The sequence below is a fragment of the Syngnathus floridae genome, chromosome 8, assembly GCF_059516105.1.
Source record: "Syngnathus floridae isolate MCC-2025c chromosome 8, RoL_Sflo_1.0, whole genome shotgun sequence".
NCBI lineage: Eukaryota > Metazoa > Chordata > Actinopteri > Syngnathiformes > Syngnathidae > Syngnathus > Syngnathus floridae.
In genome coordinates, this window is record NC_142420.1 from 6,975,166 (window position 1) to 6,997,430 (window position 22,265).

Genomic DNA, 22,265 nt, shown 5'->3' on the forward strand with positions numbered 1-22,265 from the left:
ATCGGTTGATAGTTACTGTGAATTGTTAATTTTTTTCATTACATTTTGTGTATTCTGGCCAACACCTTTTAAATTGGGGACTTTTAGAGGCCAGGTAGTAGACTAGCATTTCATCCCCAAACTAGTTTTAACGTCCTTTTGTCCACAGTCATGCACAACTTGAAATGTGACCTTTGGTTCACAATTTTGTCTTGGAAGAACTAGCGTTGTGCCAGTTTTACTGAACTTTCCATTTGTATGTGTAGCTCATAAGTTTTACATGATGTGTTTGTTTGCAGACAAAGTAACCAAACCCAACATATCCTGTGAAATGGTCAACCAAAAGCAGGCATTCCTTGTGTGCTTAACAGAGGGCAAAAGTGATCCTTTAATAAAATTTAAGTGGCGCTCACAGGGAACTGAGCAAACGGGTCCAATTTTGAAAATAAATCTCAGCGATGAAAAAGATGTTTATCACTGTGATGTGAGCAACCCCCTGACCAATGAAACGGCGTCATTCCTCGCTAAGGACTGCTTCCGTAGTAAGCATGATCAACATGAATGCAAATGGAATGGTCAAGCAGTGTTTGGATTGAATTTGAATGATATGTTGACATTACCGCGAACTGCAATGGAAATGTGCTTTTTGTTTTCTGTGCAGACAACAGAGCGAAAGTTGAAATTCCCAACTCTACCGATTGGATAAATTACGTAATCGTTTTATCCGTTGGGTACCTTGTATTCATTCTAAGATACATTGTTTGCAGAAAATCCCGATGTTCAGGTAAAGAAAACATGACACATAAAGGCACAAGCCACAGCAATGTGTACTAGTACTTCAAATGATCATAGTACAAATTACTGCCTTTTACCTTTCATGAAAATATATTCACAATTTCTCTCATTTTTGCAGAACGTTTTAAAATTATACGAGCAAAACGTTTTGAAAGATAAGACACCACAGAGGTATGTTTCACCTGTCTTGATTGTAAAGCTGCATTCTAACATGTGGGACTCCAGACTCCTAATTCCATTAAAGTGTTCTTTCTCTATACTTTTTTTAAATTTCTTGTGTTGCCGTTTTAGGTCGCAAGTCCCAGTGCGCCCAAAGAAATGATACCCTTAGTGAAACTCACCACCAATGCCACCAATGCCACCTTAGTGAACCTCACCACCAATGCCACCAATGCCACCAATGCCACCAGACAACAATATAACAATGTATAAACCTTCGATGTTTATCTTTGGCTGATGCCATTTTGGTTTGCTGGCGCCATTTTAGATGGGGACATGTAAGGGCATGTATGGGGCCTGTATTATGGCAGCCGGATGTTAGTGTATCTAATTTGACATTCAACGGATGTTGGTGTATCTAATTTGACATTCAATAGTTAGTGGGGTCCGTCCTGTAGTTTGAGTTTACGTTTTACTATTCCGTGTTGCTTCCGTTGTGTTTTGTAAAAAATAAATATAATGGGTCATTCTAACCTCACGTCAGCAGAGTCAGATTTTCTAACAAACATTGATGAAATAGATTTGCAACCATTTTTGTGAAACAAACCAAAGAAGTGATACAACTGCGCTAGATTTGCTATCAACCAATGCGTCTAGGGGTCAAATGGGGAGTTTTGTTGAAAAAAAGGCATCTGAAGGAGATAGGCAAGGTGTTGCTGCACCTAATTTGACATACAATAGCTTGTGGGGCCTCCGATAGTTGAGTGAAGAGAGTCAACATTTATTGGCTCCGAGTTGTCTGTGTAATTTTGTTGAAAAAGGCATCTGAAGGAGAAAGGCAAGGGGGATCTAGCAAGGATGAGATGATGAATGAAAGCTAGATACAGATGGCGTCTTTAGCCTCATTGCTTACCGGTGTGCTTAATCCACAGGCGAGGACTAGTGATGAACACCTCTCCCAGACACGAGAACTCAATAGTTAATAAAGACTACGACTTTTAACAGTAAGAACGTGAGGGGGTCGGGCCAAGCAAAGAAACGGAGTGAGATTACAGAATGCTGTGGAAACTGTCCAGAACTGGATGACTATATACTCTTAGAGGAAAGCTAAATATGTGACCTACTATCAATCTCAAAAAACTATCTCCTATAATTCACATGTGTGCAATATAAGATATATTTATATTTATTCGCTTTTTTGTTTTTTTTTAAACACTTTTTTTGTATTTTGAAACACTTTTGTAAATTTTTTAAAGTCAAACTTACTTGCAGAAGCATTCTCTTTTATTTAAATAAATAAGAAAATAAATATGAATACATATATTGTTTATATTATATTATATCGAAAATACGTTTTGGATATTTTCTGGTAGCTGTTTTGATTTCGCCTTATACATGATGATTGCTGTTTGAGAAGACACTATGTCAGTGCATTTCAATAGTTTGGACTGTATGAAAAGTGGATTTTTGTGTTCAAATAGTTGACTTTATGAGTAGTCCTTGTTGCTATTTTCTGCAGGATGATAATTGGCTGTTGTAAAGTTTTGTAAGTATTTCCCCAAACCTCAGCACAGTAATACAAATATGGTATGACAAGTGAACAATAAAGTGTCCGAAGTGAATGATAATCCAGTTTTTGTTTTGCTTTGCATATGACTGCAATATCATTTTTTGGTGTGTTTAAATGATAATCACAAAGGTATCCCACTTCAATCGGTCCGGTTTGAACAACTACACACAGTAAAAAATGACATTAGCACATTAGGCACAATTATTCATAAAAAAAAAAGAAGACTTGAAGTTAGGCACAATTACATAAAAAAGAAAAAGAAAAGACTGGAAGTTTACAAGGTAACCTGTGAAGCGAAGAACACGTTAAACTCTGCGTGTTGATAGCTTATGTTCATCGTGGCACCATTAATTGAATTATGGGAAAATAGGCATTAACAATGAATCGGTGAGTACTTTTACTTGATTTTTGTTTTATTCAACTATTTATACTCTTTCAAATTGACAAGTACGTTTCTGCTGTTTGTGGAAATGCCATTCAAAATATCCCAAACTAGTGGTATTCTGTTGTCAGTAGGGGGCAGTAGTTATCTGCCTATTGACATGAACATAAGCCTAACCTGTGTATATTAATAAATAGGATTTAAGAAATTATTAAACGAAGCAAAAATAGTATCCATGTTTTGATTTTATATACCAGCTCGGGTTCACTGCTTAGATTCAATTTCTAAAATGATCAACACGCTCTTTGCAAATTAGATACATATAATTTGTTTGTTTTTTTACTATCCTGCATCTGGCTGACCACACTTTCACGGGAGGAATCCATTTCATATCACTTTGCATTGAGTAGAAGAAATATCAGGCACAGGTATGATTTCGGTATGGAGGAAAATGGAGGGAAGGCGGAGTGAGATTTAGAGACAGAGGAAGAAGGCTCTTTCGTGTTCCCAATGCAGAGTAAGGTCCAAATAAAACATGGTGTGGCAGAACTTGCACAAAACCAGAAAACATAGAAAGCAAGCAGGCCCATTCTCAAACCAAACATCACCACCTATTTGAAATTTTCACAATTTTAGGCTCAATTCCCATCGAAACCAAGTGCACCAATGCTGTCAGCTTCAAGAATTGCATCTATTTAGTTGGCAAGTTTTGAGCCTATGTGTAAACATTAGACCACTGCAATTTATGTGGGACAGGGACGGAGCCCTGTGGTACACATTTCTGGGGTATTGCCTTTATGAAAGGTTTCAAATCGAAATATGCCCCAAACTATGATCCCAAAACACTTAAATATCATTTCAAAGTCATCTTGTTTTAAACAAAATAACATTGTACCGAAATTGGAATTTACAGAAAAGGCCGTAAAAGGCTCATTCAATGAAGGTTTGTCCTACTCTTTGTCCCCACAGGTGGCGCCATGCACAGCATACATTGCTACACCCCTCAGTCAGACTGAGGGGAATAAACATGCTATTGACACATATTTAGATCATCTACTGACTTTTGAAAATTATGTCCTCCCGCTCATGGTTTGAAAATCCAAGGTCGGGCACCATCGAGAAATTCTTTCACTTTCAAACCACACAATGGCTGGCTAATCATTACGTCAAGGGTGTGGATTGTGCTCCGTCAAAATAATAAAAAAATAAAGACTTGCACTTTACCCTGATAAATAAGAGGCAAAGGTTTAGTTTTACAACTATTGGCACCAAAGGCAAGCATTAGATTGACTTCTAATACTGGATGGTGTCAGTCGTCCTGTTGCTGTATTCATTGGGTCATGTTGATCTCGGTAAGTTCGGTCTATAGTTATTTTTCTTATTTCTTTAATTACAACTCCTGTGGATGTCAATGTTCTTTATATAATGTCCAGTGAGTCATGTTTGTACTGTAAGCGGGTGATTCTAAAATGCCGTCCTCCTTCAACTGCAATTTCAACACTTGGGTGTTGAGGCCATCTACACCTTGTGTACTCATTCCAGGTATAAGTTCATCGGGCGCAATGAATCACAGCTATCTATGGATGTTTTTATTCAGCAGTTTCGTTTCGGGTAAGTTCTCTTATTTCTCAATGTTTTCTACTTGAATGAAAGCTTTTGCGGTGTTAATATTCTTAACATTGTCTAAAATGGACAGTTTAAGTGGGTGTTTCTAAAATTGAGCCTAAAATAGTGACGGGATGCTTTATCAAAATTATGATGATTGAATAAGACTGAATGAAAAGAATTTGCCTGCCTGCTTGTACGATCAAATACAAAAACATTACATTAGACCACCTCTGCTGCAAAATAGACCTACTCTTATCCCATCTAAAATGTAATCCACTTTATGAAACCTCATTTCCAGATGCACTTGGTGGCGAGGCCAAAATGCCCAGTGAGGTCATGCGCGTTTAACGACAGAAATAAGTATCGTAGCTCACGCACGATTTGCTCACATTAGCACGAGACTGATTAACAATTAACAATCATGATAGAGGGATAGGAACAGAAGGCAAAACAGGAGTTTTACTCATTGTTGTCATCATCAGAATAGTCATTGTCCTCGTGATCATCATTAGGGTCCTGGCTTTCCGGACAAAATTTAAAGACGCATGTACAGTGTTCCCTTGCTATAATTGCGGTTCACATTTCGTGGCCCTGCAGTTTCACCAATTATTTTTGCTTTGATTTAATTGATTTCATAGGAATGATGAATGGCAAAATGACTTTTTAGCCATTGTCACGCTCGTCCCCTTCTGGGGCCAGAGCACGTTCCTCTCATAGCTCGTATAGCACCTCGTATTTATTCATTTTACATTTTAAAAGTTGAATTTCTTAAGTGTACCAAACATTTAGGAAAATAAGTGTTTGGGGGCTGCAAGGAGCTCGTAACATCAGAGTACAACCGTAAATCCCCCCCAAATCTATGATAAAAATAATAATGGTAATAATAATATCTCACATTAGCATGCCCCTGCAGACCGCAACTCTGAGACTGATTAACAATCATGATAGAGAGATAGGAGAACGCTGCAAACATAGAAAATGTACATCTCTCCTCACCTCACAGAAGTGCTTTTTTATTCATCACAATTGCATGTATCACTTTTTTTTAGTCAACATTGCTCCTCTTAACTTTCACCTATCTGTCTCTGTCCATCTCTCCAGTTGCATCTTCCCCAGATTCTTTACAGGATCCCCAATATGTGCTCAAGGGTCAAGAGATTAACTTTTTGCCATCTATCCCCGGAAAACCCGATCGAGTAGGTTGGATACATGAGGGTAGAGATGTGGTGTGGTTCAATCCGCAGACAGGCAAAGGGGATGTTTCTCCTTCCTACAAGGACAGGATCACTCTGGAGCAAGAATCTGCAAGGCTCACCATCAAAGATGCCACATATGAAGACAGCGGAAACTATGACTTAAAGTTGATGATAAATGACCAGCATCATCGTTTGAAATACAGAATTGAGGTTATAGGTAAGTCTATTTTTCCATCGCTGTGCACTAAATATGCAGCAATTTTTCTTCCTTTCAATTTCTTTCATTATTGCGTGATGATGACCGCGATATAAGGAAAGCTCAAATTTCATGGGCTTGAGCCTATTTTAGGAGAGAGGTGACTGACCTTAGGCCGCTTATCAGTTGATCAGAGGGCACTATCGACAAACATTCATACTCACAATCACACCTTTGGACTATTTGGCGTCTTCAATGAACAGCTGACTGTGCTTTCCATTTACGGTCACATTAAATGTTGCTTCTTTGCTTGTTTGTTTACAGACAAAGTAGACCAACCACACATATCGTGTGTGTTGACCAGCCCAAACAGAGCGTTACTCGTTTGCTCAACAGACTCCAAACATCCTCATTTATTGGAGTTTAAGTGGAGCTCAGATGGAAAGGAGCATTCAGGCCCAAACTTGCAAATAAATGTGAGGGGGAAACATGATGATCGAGTTTATCGTTGTGATGTGAGCAACCCTCTGACCAAGGAAACGGCCAATTTCACTGCTGGCGACTGCTTCCTAGGTAATCATCATCAATATTCATGCAATTGGAAGATTACAACGATTTTTGACAAGCCATCAGGTGGTCCAAATGACACCCATGAAGGCAAAATAGGAGTTTTACTAATTGTTGTCATCATCAAAATTGTCATTGTTCTCGTGATTATCATTAGGGTCCTGGCTTTCCGGACAAAATTTAAAGATGCATATAAAGTGTTACCTCGCTATAATTGCGCTTCACCTTTCGCTGCTCTTCATTTACATTTTAAAAGTTTAATTTCTTAGGTGTAGAGCCGCTGTATACATACAGAAAGAAACAAAACAACAGTTATTCTTATTTTCAAACAAACACGTTTTTTCCACCAAGAAATGAAAACATGTCTCTGGTTTCTTGCAGAACCTTTTGAAAAGACAAAGAAAAGGATTCGAAGAAGTCCATGTAACACCCCTAACGGTATGATCTGTCAACACTTGAAGAATTAAAAGCACCGTCTGCATCCATTTAAGGAGCAATGAAGTTCATTTCCAGTCGAGTTAATGATTGTAACACTTTTCTTATGGAAATCCCTCAAAAGAGCATCAAAATGCTGCAGCTCAGGTTCACTGCTTAGATTCAATTTCTAAATGATCAACACGCTCTTTGCAAATTAGATACGTATAGTTTTTTGTTTGTTTTTTTACTATCCTGCAACTGGTTGGCCACACTTTCACGGGAGGAATCCATTTCATATCACTTTGCACTGAGTAGAAGAAATAACAGGATGATTTCGGTTTGGAGGACAATGGAGGGAGGGCAAAGTGAGATTTAGAGGAGACAGAGGAAGAAGATGTGGTGGAGATGAGGAACCACGCTCCGTCTGCCATTTTGTTTTGTTTAGACTATAGAATGCAGAAAACTTGAGTTTTAGCAAATGTACGATTGAAGAAATGCTTCAAAGACTCAAAAACAAGTGAGGGAGCACATTTTTCTTCTTTGCCATTAATGTCTGTCTGTCTCTGTCTATCCATACAGTATCCCAGGATCTGAAATATGTACTCAAGGGTCAAGAGATAAACTTTAAGCCATCCATCCCCGAAAAACCTGATCAAATTATCTGGTTCTATCATGATGGCCGAGGTGTGGTATTATTTGACGACAAGGGTGAATTCAATTTTCCCTCATACAAGGACAGGATCATTCTGGATCACAATACTGCGGAACTCACCATCAACAACGCCACATATGAAGACAGTGGAAGTTATATCTTAAGGTGGAACATAAACAATGAGGGATGTCACTTAAAGTACGCAGTTGAGGTTATAGGTAAGTAAATCTTTGCATTCCTATTTGGTTGATAGTTACTGTGAATTGTTATTTTTCTTCCATTACATTTTGTGTATTCTGGACAACACTTTTTAAGTTGGAGACTTTTGATGCCTTGCTCAAGGGTACATCAATTGTGGCCAGGGAGTAGACTAGCATTTCATCCCCACACTAGTTTGAACGTCCCCTTGTCCACAGTCATGCGCGACTTAAAATTTGACCCTTGGGTCACAGTTTTGTCTTGGATGAACTAGCGCTGTCAGTTTTACTAAACTTTACATTTGTATGTGTAGCTCATCAGTTTTACATGATATGTTTGCAGACAAAGTAACCAAACCCAACATATCCTGTGAAATGGTCAACCTAAACCAGGCAGTCCTTGCGTGCTTGACAGAGGGCGAAAGCGATCCTTTGATAAAATTTAAGTGGCGCTCACAGGGATACGAGCAAACGGGCTCAATTTTGGAAATAAATCTCAGCGATGAACAAGATGTTTATCACTGTGATGTGAGCAACCCCCTGACCAATGAAACGGCGTCATTCCTTGCTAAGGACTGCTTCCGTAGTAAGTATGATCAACATGAAAGCAAATGGAATGGTCAAGCAGTGTTTGGATTGAATTTGAATGATATTTTGACATTACCGTGAACTGCAATGGAAATGTACTTTTTGTTTTCTGCGCAGACAACATACTGAAAGTTGAAATTCCCAACTCTACTGATTGGATATATTATGTAATCGTTGGAGCCGTTGGGTGCCTTGTAACCATTCTAGGATACATTGTTTGCAGAAAATTCTCATGTTCAGGTAAAGAAAATATGACACATAAACGCACAAGCCACAGCAATGTTGACTAGTATTTCAAATGATCATAGTACAATTTACTGCCTTTTACCTTTCATAAAAATATATATTCTCTCATTTTTGCAGAACTTTTTAAAATTATACAAGCAAAACATTTTGAAAGACAAGAAACCACAGAGGTATGTTTCACCTGTCTTGATTGTAAAGCTGCATTCTAACATGTGGGACTCCAGACTCCTAATTCCATCAAAGTGTTCTTTCTCCATACTTTTTGGATATTTCTTGTGTTGCTGTTTTAGGTCGAAAGTCCCAGTGCGGCCGTCGAAATGCCACCCTTAGTGACACTCGGCACCAATCCGACAAGAAAACAAAACCTTGGCTCAGGTACTCTAAACTGTAATTTAGCCACAGATGGAGTCTATAGCCTCATTGCTTCCTGGTGTGCTTAATCCACAAGTATAGACGCTAGGAAGGAACACCAAAAAAGTTAATAAAGACTACGACTTTTAACACGAAGAACGTGTGGGGGGTCGGGCCAAGCAAAGAAATGGAGTGAGATTACAGAATGCTGTGGAAAGCACAGCAAGCAAATTTAATGTGGAAGTGAGCAGGCAAATATTGAATCCTAAAAGTAACCCTTCTCGTTTAGATATTCTCGTCAATTAAGTTTTTCGTAAAATCTTAGTGTATTTCGGTACGAGAGGCCGACTGTGTTATGGGGGAGCATGCAGCAATAATTTTATCCTAATCAATTGCTCTAATCAACAAGCTCGGAAAGACTAGTCAGACTACTCCTTCTGGCTTTTTACTTTATCTTTGTCAATTATTCTGATCATATCTTCGACAATGGAGTTTGTTTTTATCAAAATGTTGAAAATCTTCCAAGACCCCCGAGTGTCTTCCCACACTAATCTTAGAAATGCTTTTGATATTATTGACCATTGTTAACCCTACAACGAGCTTTTAGCATAATCCCTCACTGAACTCCGTTTCCGTTGTTTTAACTTTTCAACGTCAAACTTTGCAATGTTATTTGAGCCCTATCGCCGTTGTCATTTTGTTAACTGTTGCCTTGTGTGACTTTTATGCATAATGAGTGAAGTGAGTGTTTCTGACAGTGAGGTCACGAAGCTGGAAGAAGCAAAAGCGCTACCGTACTTTCGCCGAGGCAACTACAAACGCCAAAGTTAGCAGGACTTAAATTCAAACATTATGACAGGAAAATTTAAAGAAACATCTTCGGGTAGGTTGGGGACATGTATCCATTTTTGACACCCTCACCGGCTTAAAAAGCTCTGCTCACTAATAAGATTTTGCCTATATTGTGACAAAACACACACACAATGCTAGCTTGATTCTGAATGTTGTGTAAATAAAGAGAGTCGTTCTATCATGTTTCAGCGGCGTCGACGGCGTCCGGCAAGAGTTACGGCCCCGAGCAGACACTGTCCCCGATGCGCCTGGTTGTCCTCGGCTGGCGCTGGCCCGGCAAGAGCTTGACGGCCAACACCATCTTGGGCCGTGAGGAGTTCCGGCTGGAGCGCGGCGCCGGATTTAGCATGACGCGGCACACGGTGGTGGCGGGGCGCCGAGTGACCGTGGTGGACACGCCCGGCTGGTACTCGTCACAGGACACACCACTCTTGTACAAGATGGAGATTGCCCGTGGCGCCACCTTGTGCCCCCCAGGCCCGCATGCCTTCCTGCTAGTAATCCCTGTGGGCATGTTCACAGTGATGGACCGCATTCGCATCGAGGAGCACGTGGGTCTGTTCGGGGAGCGAGTGTGGCGGCACGTCCTGGTGGTGTTCACCTGGGCAGATGTGCTGCAGAACATGTCGCTTGAGCGTTACATCCACCGTGAGGGCGCAGAGCTGCAATGCGTGCTGGACAAGTGCCGGCGGCGCTACATACTGGTCAACAACTGCGTTTTGGAGGACCAAAAGCAAGTGGTTCACTTGATGGAGTGCGTGGACCAGATGGTGGCTGAGGAAGGGGGCCACTATCTGCTCTAGGAGGACTCCCGGGTGCTGGATGAGAACCAGAGCCCGACTGGGACTGTTGGTATTCACACCTGAAGCGAACTGCACCAGTGTTTGTTTGGAAGCAAACCAAGACCACTTGAAAAAGTGGGTCTCGGTCCGTTTGCACTGAAAGTGTTGCTTCTGTTCTTGGTTTTTCTTAAGAACTGGTTCGAGATTGCAGGCAGATGGAGGTCATCTCTGGCCTCAAGTGTGGTGTCACTTTATTCATTGATATATTTATTGATATATTCATTATATTTACTGCACAAATGTAAACAAAAGAACAAAAAAAATCAACTAAAAATTGTGAGCATATTGGAGGTCAAAAGTGACTCCTTCCAACGTCCACTACTCTCTGACAACGTAATTTCCACTGAGGTGTAATTAACTTCTACGTATTGTTGTTTTTCTTTGTTTATGGCCCATCTTGGATACTGGCAGAGTGTGAGTGCATGTTAAATGTTCTTTTCTCCTTCTGTCTTGTCTTTTTCTTCTGTTATGATAATGGACCGTTCGTATAATGTTCTGACCACTGAGAGTTTGTAAGCTGTGGGATGTTCTGATCTCCAGAGGAGGTAATGGTTCATGTGAGTGAGTTTTCTGTAAACTGTGATCTTTGCCCTGCTGTCGTCGCTGAGGTGGATGATCAAGTCCAGGAAAGATACGGTCCAGTTTATTTCCTCTTCGTGTGGGAATTGTATGTTGCCAGTGTTGTCCATGGTGTTAAGGTGGTTATTGAGTTCTTGTGTGTCCGGTTTTCATTTCTTCTAGGATGTCATCGCCTTATGTTTTCCAGAGTGTAGGTTGACAGAGAGTGAGTGCTGCGTGGATGGCTTTGATTTCCAGGTACTCCATGGAAAAACTGCTCATTATTTAGGATAGTGGGTCTCCCATTGCAAGGCCTTCTTTCTATCTTTATATTGTGTCTTTGAATTGAAAATAGGTGGATTTGGCAACAAAGCTTAGTAGTGTTTTGATGTCACTGACTGTCAGGTTTGTGCGTCTCTTGAGGGTACGGTTTTCCTTGAGGCGTTCCTGTACGATGAGTAGTATGCCGTCAACGGGGGCTTTATATACTGAATAATAAAAGTACATCATGAAAAATGAAGATTTCATCTTTCTGTACAGTTATATAGTCTAGTCTTTGTGCAAGCTATTTTGAATTGGTGTTCTGGTGCTGAGGAGGGGTTTGAGAATTTCAACAAGTGCTTTTGATAAATTGTAGGTGACAGATCCAATGCTGTCAACTTTAAAAATAAAAAAATATTTTTTCATGTTGTGAATTTAATTTTTTGCCACATTTGTGTTCAAGTCTTTTGTTTTAAACACAATTCATCAAGATGTTGCGTTTCCTAATATCCCACGGTGATAAGACATATTACACCCAATTGGTCCACAGACAAACAAAACATTGGAGCAAACAATACAAAAAGTAAAAATAAGAAGGCACATACAATGAATAAATAAGAGCAATGAATGTATAAGAGCAACTTGGTTGAAAATGGTGCAATCGTGCATACAGCAGACAGTCAGGTTGTGCAAGGCAACCATCGTGACCCAAAAGGCCAGGACGTTATGTAGCCGAGGGTGGAGGGGGGAGAGAGCGGAGAGAGTTCAGGATCCTAACAGCCTGGAATCTGAAGCGGTTGGTGAGTCTGGTGGTGCAGGAGCGCAGGCTTCTGTACCTTTCCCAGAGGGCAGCAGATCAAACAAAGTGCGAGCGGGGTGACTCACATCACTCACAATCGTGGTCGCCTTGCGGCTGAGATGGGAGGTGTAAATGTCCTGCAGGGAGGGGAGTGAAGCACCAATAATCCTTCCAACTGTGTTCACTATGCGCTGCAGGGCCTTCCTGTTGTATTCAGTGCAGCTCAATGGTCCCTTAGTAGAATGTGGTCATGATGGCCGGTGGAGCACTTGCTCGCCTGAGTTTCTGCAGGAAGTACAGGCAGCGCTGAGCTTTCTTCGCCAGTGATGCAGTGTTGGCAGTCCAGGAGAGGTCTTCACTGATATGCACCCCCAGTCTTACTCACGGCAAGATTCACTCTCTACCACCCATATCAAAAAGTAATAATAATAACAATAATAATAAAAAAACAATTTGCAACCTAGAACCTGGAAACCTTAAAATGTCCTGTAATTGCAACCGGTTCTACCGGTCTGCATAAACGAAAGCATTGCATTTCAATTTCTGGTTGTCTTGAACACCTGTCAGTGCCAGTCCACAAGGACCAGGTTGAAAGCCTCACCAAAATTTGCCAGCAAAGAAGGATAAAACTTGATCTGGACGTCAACTCGAAAGCTCAAAATCCCATCATGGTTCGCCAATATAGTTTGGCTAGTCTTCTTTTCCTTGTCCTCACTTTGGGTAAGTTCTGTCATTTCTTAATGTTTACCTTTTTTTACATTATTATTGTAAAACTGCAAATGTTCTCCAAAATCACATATAGATTTTGATCGCTTTGTTGATCACCAAATGATTCCCGAGCGCGGCACCACTGCTGCTCAAAATCACATATAGATTTTGATCGCTTTGTTGATCACCAAATGATTCCCGAGCGCGGCACCACTGCTGCTCACTGCTCCCCTCTCCCCCAGGGGATAGATCAAAATCACACGGGGATGGGTTAAATGCAGAGGACAAATTTCACCACACCCAGATGTGTGTGTGACGATCATTGGGACTTTAACTTTTAACTTGGACAACTGAAAAAGTTCTTGTCTTTTTTGCGCTGAAAGGAACATGATTTCATGCCAGCAGACAGTGAGGTGATTTTGAAATTAGTTATCTTTGTGTGTTAACCAAGCGACCGAAAGTTAGCACACCTCTGTACCCCAAATGCGTAGAGACTCTATTCTCAACAATGATTTAACATAGTAGGAAATGTAAATATCGACATTCAACACTTCATTTCAACAAATTTCAACCTAATCCACACCATTCCTAGGAAATCACTGTGTAACTTCAATGGTGAGCTGTTTTTTAGATCATGCTCACGAGCTACTCATGAGATCCTTGGGGACTGATGTCCTGTTGCCCAGAAATGTGCATTAAAACATTTCTAAAAAGGCAATCTGAAAATCCAGTTTTCGTGTTTTGGCCCCTGTAGCTTGAGGACCCCTGGTCTACCAGTTCACACAAGGCCTTTCTGAAGTATTACATGCTGTTTGAATGCTTGGCTACTAAGATGACAATCATGGAAATATCTTTTAGAAAAAAACAAGAAATGTCCTTTAGTACCAAAGGCTCGGAAAACATGCCTGACCCTTTTGCACATATAAAATAATTCCATTCCTATTGAAAGTGATTGTGTCTGGAAATTTACCAGTGACATCAACTGTTAAATGAAAGGTAGGTTTCGCTTTTAAACTTTGCTCACTAGTCACTCGTTAGGTTAATCAGGTTAAGTTAATCGCACGGAATGAATCACAGATATCTATGGATGTATTTGTTCAGCAGTTTTGTTTTGAGTAAGTTCTAATAATTCTTAATGTTTTCTATTTGTCCCACGTTAGTGTCATATTTCTGTAAAAAAAAAAAAAATACTCTAACTGGATGACATGAATTTCCCTGCCTGCGCCTTGATCAAATACATTAGACCAACTGCGCTGCAAAATAAACCTCCTTTTATTTTGTCTAAAATTTAATCTACTGCATAAAATCAAATTTCCAGATGCACTTGGTGGTGAGGCAGAAATGCCCAATGAGCTCATTGGTGTCTAATGACAGAATCAAGTATCGTAGCTCACACGCAAATATTCCCCTCTTATTAGCATGCCAACGCAGACCGCAACTTTGACACTCCTGGTGATTAACATTCATGACAGAGAGATAGGAACAGTCCTCAAACATAGAAAATGTGCATTTCGCCTCACAGAAGTACTTTTTTTTCATCCTACCTGCATGTACCAGATTTTTTGAGTCTACATTTGTCCTCTTTGCCGTCAGTAGTAACTTTCATCTATCTATCTCTGTCCATCTCTCCAGTTACCCCTTCCCCAGATTCTGCACGGCATCTGGAATATGTGCTCAAGGGCCAAGAGATAAACTTTCTGCCGTCTATCCCCGGAAAACCCAATCTAGTCGGGTGGATACATGATGGTATAGATGTGGTGTGGTTCGATCTGCTCGAGGAATATGTTTTTCCTCCATACGAGGACAGGATCACTCTGGAGCAAGAATCTGCAAGGCTCACCATCAAAGATGCCACATATGAAGACAGCGGAAACTACGACTTAAAGTTGATGATAAATGGCCAGCATCATCGTTTGAAATACAGAATTGAGGTTATAGGTAAGTCTATTTTTCCATCTCTGTGTACTAAATATGCAGCAATTTTTCTTTCTTTCAATTTCTTTCATTACTGTGTGATGATGACCCCAAACATATAGGGAAAGCACAAATTTCATGGGCTTGAGCCTATTTTATTTGATTTTGGGCAAGAGGTGACTGACCTTAGGCCGCTTATCAGTTGATCAGAGGGCACTATCGACAAACATTCATACTCACAATCACACCTTTGGACGATTTAGAGTCTTCAATGAACTGACTGTGCTTTCTTTTGACAGTCACATTAAATGTTGCTTCTTTGCTTGTTTGTTTACAGACAAAGTAGACCAACCGGACATATCGTGTAGGCTGACCAGCCCAAACAGAGTGTTGCTAGTTTGCTCAACAGAATCCAAACATCCCGACTTATTGGAGTTTAAGTGGAGGGCAAATGGAAAGGAGCATCCAGGACCAAACTTGCAAATAAATGTGAGGGGCAAACATGATGATCGAGTTTATCGTTGTGACGTGAGCAACCCTCTGACCAAAGAAACGGCCACTTTCACTGCCGGCGACTGCTTCCTGGGTAATCGTCATCAATATTCGTGCAACCGGAAGATTCCAACAATGTTTATTTGAATGACATTTTGAACAAATGTATGCTGAGATGTTGGAATATTTCGAATTTTTGTACTTCTGTGCAGATAAGCCATCAGATGGTCCATATGACATCCGCAAAAGTAAAACAACAGCTTTATTCGTTGGCGTCATCATCATATTGATCATCATCACTGTGATCATCATTACGGTCGTAGGTTTGCGAAGGAAAGGTAAAGGTGCTTATATGCAAACAGAAAGAAAAAACAACAACATAAAAAAAAATATTCTGGTCTTAAAACATGTTTTTTATTTCACCAAGAAGTGAAAACCTGTCTGTGGTTTCTTGCAGCACGTCTTGAGAGATTAAAGAGCTGTGTTTTGAGAAGACAAAGTTCTACGTCTGAAGGTATGTTCGAGTCGAAGTTCATTTCCAGTCGACTTGATTATTGTGATTACGCTAACAGATAGGCTTCATCTTTCTTCATAGGACTGCTGCGACCAGACATAAACTTACGACAGAAAGTGAAAGACATCCTGAAACGTCAACTGGACAACATCAAGCGTCCAAACGCTGTATGGCATCTGGATTTATGTGATGCACTGAAGCCGTACGGCATCACAAATCACGGCTGCATCGATGCAGTTAGCCAACACATATTTTGGTTGAAGGCAGACAACGCCTCGAACGCTCCTGAAGTCATTGCCAACAACTTCTTAGACACTGTAAAAGGTATTGGAGGATGTCCACAACAACTGCTGGCTGACCCACACCCGGAGAACACGTGCGTCAGAAAAGTGCAATGTTTCTTACGTAGAAAACAGAAAGACCAACAGAACTACATTGATGAATGTAACACGACCAATGAGCAGAAGGAGTCATGGTTGCTGATCTTATGTGAGAAGAGCTTTGAGAATTGGACAAAGGTTTTCCAAAATCTCAAAGAAAAGGGACTTTTCACAGGGAGTGAAATGGACAAGAAGCTCATAAAGTTCTGCTTCCTCAAACCCATCCAGGTAAATGGATGGCTTTACATATCCTGATAGACAATATGATATACTTTCAAATGACTTTTAAAAAGAACATTTGCATATTTGAATTATAATAACCTACCATATTGATATTAATGTGATTTTTTTTAATCGAGTTTTTCTCTTCATTTAGGATAAGCTGAATAGGCTTTTAAGAGAATGGAACTCACAGCTGGCGCAAGAAGCTACAAAAGACAAACTCCGGCTCGTCTCGAAAAAGATTGTCAACAGGTGCAAGCAGAAGTTTATTCCTGAAGTACAGAACCCCGAAAATGAACCAGTTTATGAGCGCTGCAGGCTCATTATGGCTGAAAATGGATGGAATGAACTAGAGAATGAAGAGGCAGCAGCAGAACTGTTTGGAAAATTAAGAAATGAGTTGCTGAATAAAATACCACAGCAGATGCCACAAATCACAACAGAACAGGGAAATCAGGAAAAAGAAAAAAAAAGTAAAACAAAACAGACGACTAGTCCAGTGAGAGCAATAAAAGTGTAGCTATTTCAGTTCACTTGTTTCGCCTATTGTGCATGAGGTTCTACATGAAGCACAGGAAAAAATAGTTTCAATTCTACTTGGTGGTGTGAAGTTACCATGCAAAGGCGTGAGTTGGATTTGTTTGCACAATGCATGTATTTTATGAGGTAACACTGTTGCTGTCTGGTCCAAAAGTAGCTTGAAATGTAAATAATCATACTTGCTACAATGTCCTTTCCATACTGTGTTACATGCTCTTCCCTCACCCCGACTTGTTTCTAGAGAGGGTTGACACAAATCACCCAGATGTTGTCGCCTGTATTATAAAAAAAAATAAAAGAACACCTCTAGAATGTTGTGTGACTCCTTTTCCTGGTCTTTGCCGATCTGTCTTCATTGGAAGGGGCCCAAGCCTGCTCTGCTGGCTGAAATGCACCTGATTTGTTTTTTGCAAGCTTGACTCTCATAAGACAAAAAGAAAAACAGTTGTAAACTTCCTTTTGTAAACATTAAGACACAAAACGATGTCAAGCGGAATAAACATGCTATTGACACATATTTAAATCATCTACTGTTTTTTGAAAATCATATCCTCCCGCTCATGGTTTGAGAATCTAAGCTCAGGCACCAGCGAGAAATTCTTTCACTTTCAAACCACACCCTCGCTCGTTTGCTGTCACACTGTCAGTGGAGCATCACGTCATTTGTATCACATACTTTAAGAGGGACAAGAGCTGATCAGTGATTCGCTTTTGAATATTCTAAGATGGTCTACCAACATGCTATGATCGATTATCATCAAAATGTGTTCAAATGAGTTTCATGGGTCATATTACATTGTATTTGGGGTATTTTTCTGGGCTAATCAAAAAACCATCTCAGTTGTTGATAAGTTGATCCAGTTTGGCCACTTGCACACAATGGCTGGCTAATCATTACATCAGGGGTGTAGATTGTGCTCCGTCAAAATAATAAAGACATAAAGACTTGCACTGATAAATAAGAGGCAAAGGTTTATTGCAGTTCTATTTCAGGTTAAACTTTGAACTTGATGTCACCCCATGTGATAGTTCACCGTTGGCCATAGGTTTATTTTTTGCTTTTTCTCACTTTGGGTAAGTACAGTTATTTAATGTTTTCTATTTGTATTACAACTTCTCATCATCATCATCATCATCGGTTTAAAGTCCGCTTTCCAGGCGCCGCTGGGTTGGATTGAAGTTGGATTACAACTTCTCCGGTGCGATATTCTTAAATCAAGTCAAGTCTATTTATTTAGCCCTTAATCACGGAAAAGTCTCAAGTCTATTTATTTAGTTTATTTAGTTTCAAAGGGCTTCACGTGCCCACAGCTGACATTTATTCTCGACATTCCCTGATTTTATCTCAATCCGCACATATAAAAGAAATCCCTTCTTATTGCAAGAGACTGTGATTTGAATTTTACGAGTGAAATCACCTGTTTAGTGAAGGGGAAGTTTTACTTTTGAAAACTTTTTGTACTCATTCCAGGTGAAAGTTCATTGGGCACAATGAATCACAGATATCTATGGATATTTTTGTTCCGCAGTTTCGTTTTGGGTAAGTTTTCTTATTTCTCAATGTTTTCTACTAGAATAAAACCTTTTGCGATGTTAATAATCTAAACATTGTCGAAAATGCACAGTTTAACTTATGTAAGGGGGTGTTTCTAAAATTGTGCCGAAAATAGTGACCGGATCTTTATCAAAATTATAATGACTGAATATAATACCATGATTGAATGACATGAATTTGATCAAATATACCAACATTACATTAGACCACCTGCGCTGCAAAATAGACCTACTCTTATCCCATCTAAAATTTAATCCACTTTATGAAACCTAATTTTCAGATGCACTTGGTGGCGAGGCAGAAATGCCCGGAGAGGTCATGCGTGTTTAATGACAGAAAAAAGTATCGTAGCTCACGCACAATCCGCTCACAGTAGCACGCCCCCGCAACTTTGAGACTGATTAACAATAATAATAGAGAGAAGGCAAAACAGGAGTTTTACTAGTTGTTGTCATCATCAGAAATGTCATTGTCCCCATGATCATCATTAGGGTCCTGGCTTTCCGGACGTATACTGTTCCCTCGCTATAATTGCGCTTCATCTTTCGTGGCTCTGCTGTTTCATCGATATTTTTGCTTTGATTTAATTTATTTCTTAGGAATGATAAATGGCAAAATGACTTTTTAGCCATTGTTCTATCATGCTCCTTCCCTTCTGGGGGCAGAACACAGTCCACTCATAGCCGGCACCTCGTATTTATTCATTTTACATTTTAAAAATTAAATTTCTTAACTGTACCAAACATTTAGGTAAAGAACTGTTGGGTGGTTGCAAGGGGCTCGTAACGTCGGAGTAAAGCCCTAAATCTCCCCCAAATCTATAATAATAACAATAATAATAATAATGATAATAATAACAATAATAATAGTAATAATAATAATAATTCAACCTCTACTTTCACTTATATTGGGCACTCTTGTAACGATAGCCAAAGAAACACTATACATACGTACATACAGAAAAAAAAACAAGTTATTCATATTTTTAAAAAGACAAACATTTTTTCCACCAAGAAATGAAAACATGTCTCTGGTTTCTTGCAGAGTCTTTTGAAAATACAGAAGAAAGGATTCCAAGAAGTCAATGTTACACGCCTGACGGTATGTCACTTGTTGTAGAGTTAAAAACAATGACTACATCCATTCAAGTAGCAATGAAGTTCATTTACGGTCGATTCGATGATTGTAACACTTTTCTTATGGAAATCCCTCGAAAGAGCATCAAAAAGCTGCAGCTCAGGATCACTGCTTAGATTCAATTACCAAATGATCAACACACTCTTTGCAAAATAAGATATAAATACTAGTTGTTTTTTTACTATCCTGCAACTGGCTGATCGTTTCATGGGAGGAATCCATGAATGCCTGTCTTTCTCTGTCTATCCATCCAGCATCCCAGGATCTGAAGTATGCACTCAAGGGTCATGAGATAAACCTTAAGCCATGCATCCCCAAAAAACCTGATCGAATTATCTGGATCCATGACGATAAACAAAATGTGGTATTATTTGACGACAAGGGTGAATTCAAGTTTTCCTCATACGAGGACAGGATCATTCTGGATCACAATACTGCGGAACTCACCATCTACAACGTCACATATGAAGACAGCGGAAGTTATATCTTAAGATGGAACATAAACAAAGAGGATCATCTCTTAAAGTACCCAGTTGAGGTTATAGGTAAGTAAATCTTTGCATTCATAATCGGTTGATAGTTACTGTGAATTGTTACTTTTTTCCTTACATTTTGTGTATTCTGGCCAACACCTTTTAAGTTGGGGACTTTAAGTAGCCAGGTAGTGGACGAGCATTTCATCCCCAAACTCGTTTTAACGTCCTTTTGTCCACAGTCACGCACAACTTGAAATGTGACCTTTGGTTCAAAATTTTGTCTTGGAAGAACTAGCGCTGTGCCAGTTTTACTGAACTTTACATTTGTATGTGTAGCTCATAAGTTTTACATGATGTGTTTGTTTGCAGACAAAGTAACCAAACCCAACATATCCTGTGAAATGGTCAACCAAAAGCAGGCATTCCTTGAGTGCTTAACAGAGGGTAAAAGTGATCCTTTAATAAAATTTAAGTGGCGCTCACAGGGATACGAGCAAATGGGCCCAATTTTGAAAATAAATGTCAGCAATGAAAAAGATGTTTATCACTGTGATGTGAGCAACCCCTTGACCAATGAAACGGCTTCATTCCTCACTAAGGACTGCTTCCTTAGTAAGTACGATCAACATAAATGCAACTAGAATGGTCAAGCAGTGTTTGGATTGAATTGGAATGATATTTTGACATTACCGTGAACTGCTATGGATTTTTGTTTTCCGTGCAGACAACATACCGAAAGCTGAAATTCCAAACTCTACTGATATGACATCACTAACAGTAGTAATTGGCATTATGGGCGTTGTGTTGGGCTTCATTCTAGGATGCAGTTTTCGCAGAAAATTTCAATGTTCAGGTAAAGAAAACATGAAACACAAAGGCACAGGCCACAGTAATGTTGACTAGTACTTCAAATGATCATAGTACAATTTACTGCCTTTTACCTTTCATTAAAATATATTCACAATTTCTCTCATTTTTGCAGTACGTTTTAAAACTATACGAACAAAACGTTTTGAAAGACAAAAAAACACAGAGGTATGTTTCATCTGTCCTGTTTGTAAAGCTGCATTCTAATATGTGGGACTCCAGACTCCTAATTCCATCAAAGTGTTCTTTCTCTCGACTTTTTTTTTATTTCTTGTGTTGCCATTTTAGGTCGCAAGTCCCAGTGGGGCCAAAGAAATGAAACCCTTACTGCAACCCAATACCAATGCCACCAGTGACAAGGTAAAATGACCATTCTGGTGTTTTTGGGATCTAGCAAGGATGAGATGATGAATGAAAGCTAGCCACAGATGGCGTCTTTAGCCTCATTGCTTCCTGGTGTGTTTAATCCACAGGCGAGGACGCTAGGGATAAACAACTCTCCCAGACGCAAGAACTATTTAGTTAATAAAGACTGCGACGTTTAAGACCAAAAACGTGAGGGGGTCGGGCCAAGCAAAGAAACGGAGTGAGATTACAGAATGCTGTGGAAACTGTCCAGAACTGGATGACTATATACTCTTAGAGGAAAGCTAAATATGTGACCTACTATCAATCTCAAAAAACGATCTCATATAATTCACATGTGTGCAATATAAGATATAATATTTATTCGCTTGTTTGTTTTTTTAAACACTTTTTTTGTATTTTGAAACACTTGTAAATTTTTTAAAGTCAAACTTACTTGTAGAAACATTCTCATTTATTTAAATAAATAAGAAAATAAATATGAATAGATATATTGTTTATATTGTATTATATTATATCGAAAATAAGTTTTGGATATTTTCTGGTAGTTGTTTTGATTTTGCCTTATCCATGATGATAGCTGTTTGAGAAGATACTATGTCAGTGCACTTCAATAGTTTGGACTGTATGAAAAGTGGATTTTTGTGTTCAAATAGTTGACTTTATGAGTAGTCCTTGTTGCTCTTTTCTGCAGGATGATAATTGGCTGTTGTAAAGTTTTTTAAGTATTTCCCCAAACCTCAGCACAGTAATACAAATATGGTATGACAAGTGAACAATAAAGTGTCCGAAGTGAATGATAATCCAGTTTTTCTTTTGCTTTGTATATGACTGCAATGTCATTTTTTGGTGTGTTTAAATGATAATCACAAAGGTATC

At 39.4% G+C, this 22,265-nt stretch overlaps 2 protein-coding genes and 1 long non-coding RNA gene across 5 annotated transcripts in view; all 3 read left to right on the forward strand.

Annotated features, from left to right (window-relative positions):
- Positions 1–22,265, forward strand: part of LOC148394273 (SLAM family member 5-like) — a 33,471-nt gene that overhangs the window by 7,143 nt on the left and 4,063 nt on the right. Inside the window, exons 2-6 of one of the 2 annotated variants that reach the window (XM_088384006.1) lie at positions 14,556–14,861; positions 15,175–15,423; positions 19,585–19,641; positions 19,932–20,222; positions 20,523–20,765. In XM_088384006.1, coding sequence (XP_088240132.1) covers positions 14,556–14,861; positions 15,175–15,423; positions 19,585–19,641; positions 19,932–20,222; positions 20,523–20,765 — 1,146 coding nt within the window. Of the gene's footprint in view, positions 1–278; positions 522–14,555; positions 14,862–15,174; positions 15,424–19,584; positions 19,642–19,931; positions 20,223–20,522; positions 20,766–22,265 lie in introns of both variants that reach the window. The other variant, XM_088384004.1, reaches the window with a different exon arrangement.
- Positions 770–2,561, forward strand: LOC148394274 (uncharacterized). The gene is made up of 2 exons (XR_015860128.1): positions 770–945; positions 1,066–2,561. It is a non-coding gene; the product is annotated as an uncharacterized LOC148394274 (long non-coding RNA).
- LOC148394275 (cell adhesion molecule CEACAM1-like) lies at positions 4,050–22,189 on the forward strand. Of its 2 annotated transcripts, none has more exons than XM_088384002.1 (11): positions 4,050–4,237; positions 4,428–4,496; positions 5,595–5,906; positions 6,210–6,458; positions 6,834–6,890; positions 7,449–7,739; positions 8,062–8,304; positions 8,424–8,546; positions 8,670–8,722; positions 8,843–8,927; positions 9,945–11,855. In XM_088384002.1, the coding sequence occupies exons 1-11, from the start codon at positions 4,189–4,191 to the stop codon at positions 10,556–10,558; spliced, it is 2,145 nt and encodes a 714-aa protein (XP_088240128.1). In that variant the 5' UTR covers positions 4,050–4,188; the 3' UTR covers positions 10,559–11,855. The 2 variants fall into 2 exon arrangements, with proteins under 2 accessions (XP_088240128.1, XP_088240129.1); XM_088384003.1 differs by lacking the exons at positions 8,424–8,546; positions 8,670–8,722; positions 8,843–8,927; positions 9,945–11,855 and adding exons at positions 20,878–21,006; positions 21,136–21,188; positions 21,309–21,380; positions 21,494–22,189 and having other exon boundaries at positions 4,052–4,237.

Bases quoted from the DNA above. Each gene is read 5' to 3' on its own strand.
- LOC148394275 (XM_088384002.1), top strand. From the start codon at position 4,189: ATGGTGTCAGTCGTCCTGTTGCTGTATTCATTGGGTCATGTTGATCTC. The intron at 4,238-4,427 runs GTAAGTTCGGTC...TACTCATTCCAG, and splicing joins ATTGGGTCATGTTGATCTCG to GTATAAGTTCATCGGGCGCA. The intron at 8,928-9,944 runs GTACTCTAAACT...ATCATGTTTCAG, and splicing joins AAAACAAAACCTTGGCTCAG to CGGCGTCGACGGCGTCCGGC.